The sequence below is a fragment of the Ovis aries genome, chromosome 13, assembly GCF_016772045.2.
Source record: "Ovis aries strain OAR_USU_Benz2616 breed Rambouillet chromosome 13, ARS-UI_Ramb_v3.0, whole genome shotgun sequence".
NCBI classification, from domain to species: domain Eukaryota; kingdom Metazoa; phylum Chordata; class Mammalia; order Artiodactyla; family Bovidae; genus Ovis; species Ovis aries.
Window position 1 is genome coordinate 60334472 of NC_056066.1, and position 13290 is coordinate 60347761.

Consider the following 13290-nt stretch of genomic DNA (forward strand, 5'->3'; position numbering starts at 1 on the left):
AAACTAAGAGCATGCCAGCGGGGAAGAAGAGCTAGGCAGAGGGCTTAGCCAGATGTCGGGCTTGATGTTGGAAGAACAACCAGGAGGCCGGTCTGGCTCGAGGGGGACAGGACGTGGGAGCTGAGGCCCCACAGGATGGTGGGAGCTGAGGCTGCAGGAGAAGACAACGCAAGAAGAGTATCAGCAAATCACATCAGGCCTTGCAGGCCACAGGGAAGATTTTGGCTTTTACTCCAAATGAGGGGGAAGCCACGAGAGGATTCCAAGCAGAGAAGGCACACTGCCTAGCCTATGTCATCCAGGATGTGTGTGAGTGCCCTGTAAAGATCAAACTCTGTGCGTGTTGCATACTTGCACACATGTGTGGGCACACAGAAGCAGGAAGCTGGGAGACCGCAGAGAGGCAGGTGCAATAATCCAGATGAGAGTTCCCCATGGCTCCATCCAGGGAACTGGCCTTGCGGACGATGGGGAGCACTGAGGTACTGATGCATCTCCCAGGGTGAGTTGACAGGACTGGCTGGTGGCTTGGATTCAGGCTATGAGGAGTCAAGATGACTCCAAGTTTATGGCTGGAGCCGCCACTCTCCTCAGGTGTGGGCGGCAGAGGAGGGCAGGTCTGGAGCGGGAGGGATGGCAAGGAGATTGGTTTGGCATAGCAGAGTTGAGATTCACCGTGTAGGCGAATTCATGTGGAAATCCAAGCCTGCAGCTTGGGACCCACCTCATAGGCGCTAGTGGTAAAAAGCCCACCAGCCAATACAGGAGACGGGAGAGACATAGTTTCGATCTCTGGGTTGGGAAGATCCCCTGGAGGAAGGCATGGCAACCCACTCCAGTATTCTTGCCTGGAGAATCCCATGACAGAGGAGCCTGGCGGGCTACAGTCCATCAGGTCGCAAAGAGTCGGACACGACTGCAGCGACTTAGGATGCACCTCATAGGTTGTCGTGAAGGTTCAGTGGGCTCCTGTCTGGAAGGCCCTGAAAACAGGGCCTGGCCTCCAGTGAGTGCCAGAGGAGGCTAACTGTATTTATTTTCCTGGAAAAGATCCCACTTTTAGCTCCAGCTCTGGCTCTCAGAACCCCCTCCTCCCATCCTTCTCAGAGATGAGGACAGATATTTGTCAAGTTGGCTGAGAAATTTCCCATCTCACCTGTAAAATGATGATAATCATCCACTTTCTCAAAAGATTATTGTGAGGAGCACATGAGAAATAATGGACCTAATTGCCCAGCACACAGTAGGTGTCATAAAAGTCTCTTTCTTCCCTTCCCAGCCCCTGGTGGTGAGGGAGAAGAGAAGCAAAGTCAGTATCCATGTCAGCTGTTTATTGAAAGGCAGGGGGAGGGGCGGGAGGGTGAAAGATGGGGAGAAGCAGTAAAGCCTGCCTGCTGGAGGAGGACTGAGGACCCTCCCAGGATGGCCTGCCCCAAAGCCCCCTACCCTCCCATACCCCAACTCCTTGAGACTGAGGGGGGATGGTAGAGGCATGAGCCTTGGGCCTCTTTCTCCAGCTGTCCTGGAGCTCCCCCTAGTGGTTGGGAACAGAGATGCTGCATTTGGCTGAGGAGATGGACCAGTGCCTTCAGAAGGCACATTTGTTGCAGTGTGAGGTCAAGACCTGTGGCTGATGGTTTCTAGGTGGGTGGGCTCTGAGGGGCAAAGACATTTCAGTTCTCCTGTCTTCTAGCTCTTAGAGACCATTTAAAAGCATGTCCAAAGTATCTTCTGAGCCACTTGGGACCATTAGGCATCAGCCAGTCTCTCTGGGAGACTAGACCCTGATGTTGGGAAAGATTGACAGCAGGAGGAGAAGGGGACGAGGATGAGAGGTTGGATGGCATCACTGACTCAATGGATACAAGTTTGAGCCAGCTCTGGGAGAGGGTGAAGGACAGGGAAGCCTGGCGTGCTGCAGTCCCTGGAGTTGCAAAGTTGGACACGGCTGAGTGACTGAACAACCACAGCAAGTCTCTCTGGGCCAAACCTGTGCCACCCCTGGGGGGTCCCCTGAAGGCCAGGAAGGCGTAGCATCCTGCTCTAGCCGTACAACAAGATCTAGAGTCTAGAGATGTGGGTCCAAGTTCCTGCAAACTCAAGCAGGCAGACTGCCAGCCTCTCTCAACCACCTTATCTGTAAACTGGGACTAGCTCAGAATGGGGTGGACTCAGGGGCTCTGGCAGCAAAATGCACAGAAATCATACTGTAGGGGGTCAATGTTTTCACACCATTCTGGTCCTAGTGAGAATCTTTGACTCATCCCAAGGCATCCTGGTGCAGCTGACAGAGGGAGGGGTCATTGGGTAAGAAGGACCCTACTATCCCTCCCCCATCTTTGCCTATGGCAGGTAATACTTATATCCTGGGGAGAAAAAGAAAGTCATGGAACTCTAGAATCTGGTCCACATCGTTCACAGTACAGAGGCAGGAATCGATGCTCTGAAAGGGTAAGGGACTTGCCCAAGGTCATATAGAGGAAAGAGTGTGGACAGGGTGAGGGAGATGTTTCCTGTTTCTGAATGGCCTTGTAGAGGAGCGATGGGTGGGCAGTTTTGTGGGGATTCAGGGAAGGCTGGCATCTTGGATGAGTTAGGGCCTCACCCCTGGGAAGGGACACAGAGATGTGAGGTCCAGACTTTCTGACTTGGGGTTGGGCCTTCTAGGGGCTTCCATGGAAGGGACCCCACTGAAAGGGATAAGTTAGGGATATGGTGGGAAGATGGGCTGTGGTGGGAAGGAGGAAGCCTCTAAACCCCAGGTCTGGCTCCTCCTCTGGCTGCATGGGCAACTCAAAAGTCCCGCTTGGGCTGGATGGTCTGCACAGAGGATTGCCCAAAGTGGCTGGTGGGTTGCGGGAACCAAGACTGGCCACTGGCATCACGGAAGATGGGGGACAGCTGCTGCTCCAGCTCATCCCCGAAGACCTCCACTTGGCTGTCGGCTTCAGTGTCCAAGGGTTCCGCCTTGGTGTCCTGGCCCAGCCAACCAGTCATGGCCCAGATCAGGCAGATGGCCAGCAGGGTTCCAGCTGCCCCGCAGAGCACTGTGCCTGCCAGGCGGCAGGTGACCAGGGCCTGGTTGTAGTCGGCTGCCCGCTGATCCAACACCAGGAACTCACCCTCTCCGATGCCCTCCAACTTGGGGGGCACTGCATAGCCAGTGATCAGGGCCGCCATACCCAGCAGCAGAAGCAGGGCACCAGAGGATAAGCTGATCTGGAGGGAGGCAGACAGATTGGGAGGTAGTCAGAGTCCGCTGGGGCCCCAGGCCAAGGGATCACCTTGGATCCCAACTGCACTTTAAGGTAACCCTTTAAGAGATGGGGTCATAGACACACCTACTAGGATCTGACAAGAGGCACAAACTGTCATGTTCTATTTGGAATCTGGAGGACTCTGGACTAATTTCCTTTGAAGCCCCCACCCAGCAGTGGATTTCTTCTGCCAGCCTTGATTCCTCCCCCATCATCCTCTGGGTCCCATCTTATCCCTCTGTCCCATCTACCCTCTACCTCTGTCCCTCTGTTGGGTTAACTTCTACACATCCCTCAGATCACAGGCATCTCAGACCTCATCTCTTCTAGTATACCCTTGGACAGGGTCAAGTACCCTGCTCTGTACTCATGCAAACTCTGTGCCCATTACTTTGGTTATTATGTATATGGTGTCTGCCCACTATACCAGACTGAGAGCGGAGAAAGCCATGACGTCAGAGACAGTCTGTCTGGGCTCCCGAGGGGGCTTCTGTGCCTAACATGGTGCTCATACAGAGCAGTAGCTGAGGGAATGTTTGCAGAATGACTAAATGAACCATAACTAGGAGTTCCTCAAAGACAGGGGCCACATCGTCTTAAATTCTGTGTCCCCCAAAACCTAGCACACTGCTTGGCAATAAGGAGGTGCTCAAACACTTAAAATATATACTTTCTCCTGGAAGTCTTCCCTGATCACCCCAGGCACTGAGGGCATTTTCTGTCCTGGCATCCTATGTACACTGGGCCCGAGGTTGTGCATTCACTGTGCAGGTTGGCATCTCGCCTTCCCACTAGAGTGAAGCCTTTTGAAAGCAGAGAGGAGGGACCCTTTGTCTCAAACTTGGTACGGTATTTATCAAAGAGCACTGTAAATACCTGCTTCATGCCACCTCCGTACCTTTACCCACACGGTGCTCCCTAACTGACCCCTCTCCGTGGCTGCTAAGGACATCGACTGTTTGTTTCTCCCATGTCTTCCACTTCCCTGGCAACAGTCCCTCAATATATCACTGGGAAGCCACAGGAAGATCTAATGAGGTGAATCCTTCTTCCTACCAGTCAGCACATACCATCGCTCTGGCCATAGTCATTAGCTCAGGGCTTGGCAAGTGACCCAATCAGAGCTGATGCAAAACTTGCCAGTACTTCTGCAAGTGAAAAGCATTGTTTCTTTTCTGAAGGAAATACAGGAGGAAATTCTGATTTCCTTCAGATGGTGTGGAATAAGAGACTGAGGGTCATCATGGAAGCAGCCATTTGGAGAACACGTGGGGGCTGCCTGATGCTAAGGGGCTGCAAGGGTATCACAGGGAGGCTGAAGGAAACCTTGAGTCTTCAGGGTGATGGTTTGAACTGCTGGATCGAACTTTGCCTGAAGACACTCAACCTCTGGTCTCTTCTATAAAATAAGTAATATTTCCCCTTTATTCTTGAAACTCATTTGAGTTGGCTTTCCTGTTGCCTGAACATGCAAGATTCTAACTTGCTACACAGTCCCTTTCCTTTCCATTCACTGGTCCCACCTCCTCCCTGAAACCACAGGACATCACGAGTTGCTCCTCTTCCCATCTTACCTTCCAGCACAGTGTGGGCCAAGACTGGTGAGGGCACAGTACGGGAGGCCCCTCAGGGTCATCGCTGAGGGTGGTACCTGCACAGTCCTCGTAGAAGAGGTGTAGATAGGAGCGGACCCCATACCATTTGCCATCTTCCACATTAGGGCCTCGGCTGCAGCTGCAGGGACGGTCACAGCTCGGCATCCTGGGTCCCTGTGGGGTGGGCCAGGTGCAGTGGACAGAGGGAGGGGTCAGTGAGGGCTGCCCATGGAGACTCTCCAAGGACCCCTGAGAGGTCATGCTCCTTTTACCTCTCCACACATTATAGGCACCTCACACTCAGCAGAGCCTGCCCTTCGGGAATGCTGGCCTGTCTTTCCCTGAGTATAGTGAGAATGAGCCAAGTCCGTGCATGTTTAGCCCATAGCCCGGCAATTTGTTGGTGGCAATAAATGTACATGTTAACTCTGGAGGTAGCCCAGGCTGGGACTGTGGGTTCTGGAGCCTGACTGGCTAGTTTGGAATCCAGGATCCACCACATCCTTGCTGTGTGACGTCCAACAAGTGTTTTCACCTCTCTGAGTCTCAGTTTCCTCAGCTGTAAAACAGAGCTGATCATATACCTGCTTCATACAGTCACTGTGTCCAGTGCCAAGAAATGATAGCTTCTGTGATTATCACTCTGATGTCTTTGTTGTTTCATCCTGAACGTCTCGAGTCCCATGTCTAGAGTGAGAGCTCCTCATCTCCATTTCTTCTCCAAATGTCTTCCCCTTAATTTCCTCGCCTTTCAAGGTATTCTGGGGGTTAACTGCCATGGCTGCCACTTGTCCCACAGGGGACAGCTCCCCGAACTGCAAGGTCCTCAAAAATCCCTCCCCAGGGCTGCCCTTTCAGAAGGCAAAAATCTCTAAGTCCCAAGACATCTTGACTCCACAGAAGGTGACAATCGGAGGCCTTCAGGCTACAGGGTTGAGGTTCAAGATCAGATTTCTATAGACACCTTTCTAAGGACCTTGCTTCTCACAAGTGGAGACACTGAGGCCTAGGGAATGGAGGGTATCCTTAGGACTAAAAGCAAAGGGGCTGTGAGATGCTGGGAGGGACTGGGCTCCCCTCCACCCCATGATGGCTCAAAGGCCCTCTGAACGCCTTCAAACAAAATGAAGTAATGTGCTCACACTGAAGGATAAAACAAATTTCTAGCCCCCTCTCATTTCTAAACTGTGGCCCTCAAATCCTTGTGTAGAGAGACTCACCAGCACACAAACAGATACCACAGTAACACACATACACACATACACCAGAGACATACACAGATAGATGCACACACACACCCCCCCCAACACAAACACACAAACACCACAGAGACATACAGACAGCCACACGTAGACCACGTAGAGACACGCAGCACAAAGAGACACACCACACAAACCCATATACACAGACACATACACACAGCGCGTATTGGAGGTAATCCTATGGATCCACACCGGCACACAGGTGCGGCTTAAAAACTCGCCCATAAATCGTAGCTCTCCACAACTCTCACCCAAAGCGCACGAGGGGAACGGAAAAAGTGTAAAAGACATCGCCCCGCCCTCTCTTCCGCAATTGACAGACAATGGGGAAAGGGCAAGACCAAAAGCGAAAGACGGAGAAAGAAGACCGACCGAAGTCGGTGAAGAGAGCCTGCGGCGCGGGGGCGGGGGCGGGGCAGGGGGCGGGGGGGCGGGGGTGGGCGGGGGCGGGGGCGGGGGCAGGGGCGGGGGCGGGGCAGGGGCGGGGGGGCGGGGCAGGGGCGGGGGGGGGGGGGGGGGGGGGGGGGGGGGGGGGGGGGGGGGGGGGGGGGGGGGGGGGCAGAGGCGGGACTCTACAGAAGGGTTGGCCAGAGCGGGGCCCGCCCAGGGGAGGAGGCCGGGGTGGGTGAGAAGACAACCACCACTGATGGATGGTCCTAGGGGAGGGGACAGGGAGGGGCGCGGGGGTTCGTCCGCCTGGGTTAGCTCCTCCCTTGCATCTCAATGTCCCTTTTCTCCAAACCCACACGATCACCTGATCCCACTGGCGTCGGAGCAGGAAGGTGACCTTGACGCTGACCCCGCGCTCGTCGACCTGGCCCCTCCCTTTCCTTTTAGGGTTGCCAGGAGGCGGACAGGCGGTGTGGGGAAGGGAGGGAGAGGATGCTGACGACCCCGGACCTAGGTTGCCATAGGAACCGCCAGGGAGCTGTCCTTAGGCAGGAAGCGGGAGGAGCTCCGGGAAGAGGAGGGGGCTCCTGGGTTCGGGGGATGGAGGCTGCGGCCAGGAGGTGAGCGATGACAGGCGCAAGGGCCAGAAGATGGATGGAGTCTCTCGCCTTAATGGGGTCTCAGTTCTCCTTCCCAGACCCCCAGACCCTCTCACTCCAGCATCCAATGTCTCTCTGGCCAGAAGGTGCCGGGGAGGGGGTGGTCGGAGGCCCAGGAAAGCAGGCCAACTCCTCCCGCCCCCTAACTCACACTGTTTCAGACCCGACCACAGGTTCCCTGGTCGAGATTAAGCGCATCCTTTTCCCTAGAGGGAAACTGAGGCAGAGAGGGGTGGGGATGAGTTTTCCGCAGAGAGGTGGGTGGGGTCTTGTCCTGGAGGCCTCCGCCCAGCCTATCGACCCTGAAGGGTCTCGGAGCGTGGGGGCTGGTGCGGGGTGGCTGGTGAGACCTCTGACCCCTGCTCCTTCCCTGGGACCCCACCTCCCAAAGCCCGAGGCACACCAGGGCTGGGGCACCGCCGTTCTGCCAGAGGAGGGACACGGCCAAACTGGGGATGCGGCAGGGATGGGGGGCTCTCCGGGTCTTGGGAGGAGGAGGGGCGGGGGTCGGGCCGCGCGTGGAGCGGGGCTGAGCTCACCTCTTGGTCCGCGGTCTCTGCTGAGCGCGAGCACAAGCAGAGCAGAAGCTGGTTGTGTTGGCGCCTGCGCCGCAGTCGGGGGGCGGGGGGTGACACGGGGGTGGCGGGGGCGCCAGCCCGCCCCGAGGGCTGGCTCTGCAGATTGCGGACCCCTGCAGGGCTGTGAGCCCCTCTCCCCTTCCAAGAAGTGCCTTCTCCCTCTGAGACCCCAGACCCCTCGCGGGGACCCCACCACCTCCCTGGACCCGACTCCCTCATGCAGTCCCTCAAACTCCTCCCCTGACTGCTCCATCAATCTCTCAGCCCTCTGACTGAAGACCCTTGACTCTGCTGAACCTTCACTTCCTCACTTGGAGAAAAGGAAATCAACCCTGAATATTCATTAGAAGGACTAATGCTGAAGCTGGAGCTCCAATACTTTGGCCACCTGATGTGAGGAGCTGACTCTAGAAAACACCCTGATGCTGGAAAGATTGAAGGCAGGAGAAGGGGACAAGAGAGGATGAGGTGGTTGGATGGCATCACCGGCTCAATGGACATGAGTTTGAGCAAACTCCAGGAGATGGTGAAGGACAGGGAAGCTTGGCACACTGCAGTCCATGCAAAGAGCTGGACACCACTGAGCAACTGAACACCATCATTTCCTCACTGCATCCTTGGTTCCCTCTGGGCCTCCATCTCCCTCAGGGACCCCTCACTCCCTCCTCTCCTGGCCACAGCCCCATCCTCTTCACAGACTCCCTGCTCTCTCTTCCAGCCCCCACCCATGGTTGAGCCCCACCTTTCTCCCCCTGGGTTCCTACTAAGAAGTGCCCTCCTGATTGCATCAGAATCCCCTTGTCTGACTAAAGTCCTCACCCTCTCACCGAGTCCCCCATCTTTTGTCCATTCTCTCCCTCTGTGAGTCCCTACCCCTTGCTGAGGATGGGCGCCACTTAGCTTCAGAAGGGAGCTGGTGTGGGAGAGGAGGTGTTGGGGGAGACAAGTTCTTTCTCTTCTGGAAGGATCCTCCCTTGCTCTCTCTCCCAGCATACCCCTAGCTCCATCCTGGGGAGTGTGTGTCTTCCCGCCCATCTCCCTGGAGAGCCAGCCCTTGCCAGGCAGCCTCATTCCTTGTCATGTGTCCACCCACAGCCTGGGCTTTGTCCCACTTTTACTGTATGGTCTTGGCAAAGTCACCACGCCTCTCCAAGCTTCTTCAGGCACCACTGCACACATGTGCTTTCATGCCCTGAGTGTCCAGTCTGTCTTTCCTTGGGTTGGAAGTGGGGGACACAGGGATGCATGAACTCTGCAAAGTGAAGACACTTCCTCTTCACTCACTATTGTATCCCCGAGCCTCACATGGCACTTGGCATTGAACTGGGAGCTCAGTAGACACGTATTGAACACAGACTAATAGTAGCAAATATACGATGCTCCGGGAGTGCAAAGGGTTTCTTTAAGTGCTTTGTATGCCCTGCTTACACACTTTTAATTGCATATGTGTGTGTGAGAGAGGGAGAGAGGAAGAGGAATTCCTGGAAGTCAAGACTGAAGCCCTCCTCTGTGACAGGAGATGAAGCTGGAGAGGCAGGCAGACCTGAGATCCTTCAAGGCCTCACAAGCCAAGGTAAGGAATTTGGCTTTCAACCCAAGAGTAGTAGGGAGCCATGGAAAGGTTGTAAAGAGGCAAGGGATGTGCTCTGATCTGCACTCTGAAAAGATCTGTCTGGCTGCCAATCCCTTGGAAGAACAGGATAGAAAGCTCAAGCATGGTAACAAGTCAGTCAGTCAGTTCAGTCGCTCAGTTGTGTCTGACTCTTTGTGACCCCATGAATCGCAGCACGCCAGGCCTCTCTGTCCATCACCAACCCCCGGAGTTCACTCAGACTCACATCCATCGAGTCAGTGATGCCATGCAGCCATCTCATCCTCTGTCATCCCCTTCTCCTGCCCCCAATCCTTCCCAGCATCATGGTCTTTTCCAATGAGTCAACTCTTCGCATGAAGTGGCCAAAGTATTGGAGTTTCAGTGCCAGCATCAGTCTTTCCAATGAATATTAAGTACTGATCTCCTTTAGGATGGACTGGTTGGATCTCCTTGTAGTCCAAAGGACTATCAAGAGTCTTCTCCAACACCACAGTTCAAAAGCATCAATTCTTTGGCGCTCTGCCTTCTTCACAGTCCAACTCTCACATCCATACATGACCACTGGAAAAACCAAAGCCTTGACTAGACGGACCTTTGCTGGCAAAGTAATATCTCTGCTTTTTAATATGCTATCTAGGTTGGTCATAACTATCCTTCTAAGGAGTAAGCGTCTTTTAATTTCATGGCTGCAGTCACCATCTGCAATGATTTTGGAGCCCCCCAAAATAAAGTCTGACACTGTTTCCACTGTTTCCCCATCTATTTGTCATGAAGTGATGGGACCGGATGCCATGATCTTAGTTATCTGAATGTTGAGCTTTAAGCCAACTTTTTCACTCTCCTCTTTCACTTTCATTAAGAGGCTTTTAGTTCCTCTTCACTTTCTACCATAAAGGTGTTGTCATCTGCATATCTGAGGTTATTGCTATTTCTCCCAGCAATCTTGATGCCAGCTTGTGTTTCTTCCAGCCCAGCGTTTCTCATGATGTACTCTGCATAGAAGTTAAATAAGCAGGGTGACAGTATACAACCTTAATGTACTCCTTTTCAAGCTATTTGAAACCAGTCTGTTGTTCCATGTCTAGTTCTAACTGTTGCTTCCTGACCTGCATATAAGTTTCCCAAGAGGTGGTCTGGTATTCCCATCTCTTTCAGAATTTTCCACAGTTTATTATGATCCACACAGTCAAAGGCTTTGGCATAGTCAATAAAGCAGAAATAGATGTTTTTCTGGAACTTTCTTGCTTTTTCCATGATCCAGTGGATGTTGGCAATTTGATCTCTGGTTCCTACGCTTTTTCTAAAACCAGCTTGAACATCTGGAAGTTCACAATTCATGTATTACTGAAGCCTGGCTTGGAGGATTTTGAGTATTGCTTTACTAGTGTGTGAGATGAGTGCAATTGTGCAGTAGTTTGAGCATTCTTTGGAATTGCCTTTCTTTGGAATTGGAATGAAAACTGACCTTTTCCAGTCCTGTTGCCACTGCTGAGTTTTCTGAAGTTGCTGGCATATTGAGTGCAGCACTTTCACAGCATCATCTTTCAGGATTTGGAATAGCTCAACTGGAATTCCATCACCTCCACTAGCTTTGTTCGTAGTGATGCTTTCTAAGGCCCACTTGACTTCACGTTCCAGGATGTCTGGCTCTGGGTGAGTGATCACACCGTAGTGATTATCTTGGTCGTGAAGATCTTTTTTGTACAGTTCTTCTGTGTACAAAGGAGAACAAAGGAGGCTCCACATTAGAGATGATGTCTCCTTGCCCAGAAATCAATGGATTCAGAGATGTTGGGGGTAAAATGAAGTGCCGGAATAGCAAAAGATTGGAAACAGGTCTTCCCTGGTGGTACAGTGGATAGGAATCCACCTGCCAGTTCAGGGGACACGGGTTCGCTCCCTGGTCTAGAAAGATGCCACATGCCACAGAGCAACTAAGCCTATGCACCAGAACTACAGAGCCGCTGCTCTAGAGCCTGTGAGCTGCAGCTACTGAACCCACATGCTGCAACTACTGAAGCCCAGGTGCCTAGAGCCCGTTCTCTGCCGCAAAAGAAGCCACTGCAATGAGAAGTTTGTGCACCGCAACCAAGAGTAGCCTCCACTCACCACAACTAGAGAAAGCCCTGGCACAGCAATGAAGACCCAGTGCAACCAAAAACAACTAACTAAAAAAAAAAAAAAAAGATCGGAAATAACCTGCAGCAGTTTTAAAACATGGCTGCAAATTCCTTAGTGCTTCTCCTACAATGAGGTGGGATATAGGTACCCTCTCTTTGTATCTTGGGTGAGTCAACGACTGCTTCAACCAACAGAATATGGTGGAAGTGATGCTCTGAATTTCATGGCCAGGACATGAAAGGACAGGCACTTCCCCTAGAACTCCAGTTTTTGGAGACGTGAGGTACCATGCAAGAAGTCTGCTGCCCTGAGGCTACCATGCTGTGAGAAAGCCAGAATCATATGGAGAGCCCGCAGTAATCACCATCCCACCTGAGCTTGGTCTGTGAGTCATCCCTGTTCAAGCATCAGACAAGTGAAAAAATGCCAGATGATTCCTGTCTGCAGTGGTCTGAATCAGCTTCGGCTCCGATGATGTGAGAGAGGGGATGGATGGATGGGATTGGGGAGTCAATGGGAAGGGATGAGGTCACATGTTTAGGTAGGTGGTTTGACATTGAGCCAGCAGAATAGGCAGGAGTCAGTGTCTTCTGAGACCCAGGGAAGGAGAGAATGAAGGCCACCGAGAAGAGGGACATGGTGTTCATGAGTTGAACTCTGGAGTCAAACAGAGCCAGTCTTGAATCCCCAGTTCTACCACTCTCTGCTTACGTGATTTCAACGCTCTGAGCCTTAGTTTCCCTAACTGAGATAAAATCGAGACGATATTAACGATTACCTCTCAAAAGGGTTATAAGAGTGAAAATGAAATGTGTATAGATAACGCTTAGCAAAGCACCTGGAACAGAATAAGAACTCAATATATTATGGTCATTACTACCATTTTTATTGTTTGCGGGTGAGGAGGGAAGGAAGCTGAGTGACAAGAAACGTGATAAATTGAATGTTCTTTAGGAAAACAAGAGGTGTTATCAATTAAGAAACTGAGGGCTGATAGCTCCAGGGTGGAGCATCTGACTGCAGAGAGAAAAAGGTTTTAGTACCCTCCCTTTGAAACACCATTTCAAAGGGTGGTAAAGCAGACACAAAGGCCACATATTTTATGATTCCATCTATATGAAATACCCAGGCTCAGAAAATCCATAGAGACAGAGAGCAGATTAATGGTTCCTAGGGGCTAGGATAAGGGAGGAATGGGAAGTGACTGCTTGGTGGATTTCCTTTTGGGGTGATGAAGATATTCCAGAACTAGATAGTGGTGATGATTGTATAGCATTATGAATATACCAAATGTTGCTAATGATACATTTCATGTTGTATATATTTTACCATTTTTTTAAATGGCGGTAAAGATTTAGACACTCAGTGATGATAATGATGGTGATGGATACCACGTATTAAGCATTTACTATGTGCCAGGAAATTTTACTTTTCAATAACCTTATGAGATAGGAGCTATGATAATTCCCATTTTATAGATGGTAAACCCTGGGTGTGGGAAGGTAAGTCTCTTGCCTGAAGTCTGCCACAATGTGGCAGAATCTGAATTTGCTCTGATGGTTTTATGGCTGTGATCTGTGGAGACAGCAGTCTGCATGGCTGTGACTTTCTTTGGCAATGTCAGAACTGGGAGAAAAGAAGGCTGCTGGTACCCCAGCTCCTGGATTAGGGTTCCCTTGAATGGGTGGGGCAAAGGAGAGGGTGATGGGGGCTGCAGAGAGAAAGGGAGAGAGCAGATTCCGTGATGGACCTCATGACAGATCCTGGCTTCATGAAGAAGGCAGCCTAGGAGGGGAGCAGATGGACCTGGAGAAGATGCAAGTATTCCAGGCTG

General features: G+C 52.1%; 1 protein-coding gene across 2 annotated transcripts; it reads right to left on the reverse strand.

Annotated features, from left to right (window-relative positions):
• Positions 1-1316: 1316 nt before the first annotated feature.
• On the reverse strand, positions 1317-7758 carry NRSN2 (neurensin 2). Of its 2 annotated transcripts, none has more exons than XM_004014464.5 (3): positions 7703-7758; positions 4832-5026; positions 1317-3219 (listed from the first exon to the last, which is right to left on the reverse strand). In XM_004014464.5, exons 2-3 carry the CDS (start codon positions 5015-5017, stop codon positions 2794-2796), a joined length of 612 nt encoding a protein of 203 aa, XP_004014513.1. In that variant the 5' UTR covers positions 5018-5026; positions 7703-7758; the 3' UTR covers positions 1317-2793. The 2 variants fall into 2 exon arrangements, with proteins under 2 accessions (XP_004014513.1, XP_012044374.1); XM_012188984.5 differs by lacking the exon at positions 7703-7758 and adding an exon at positions 6269-6403.
• Between the last annotated feature and the right edge of the window lie 5532 nt (positions 7759-13290).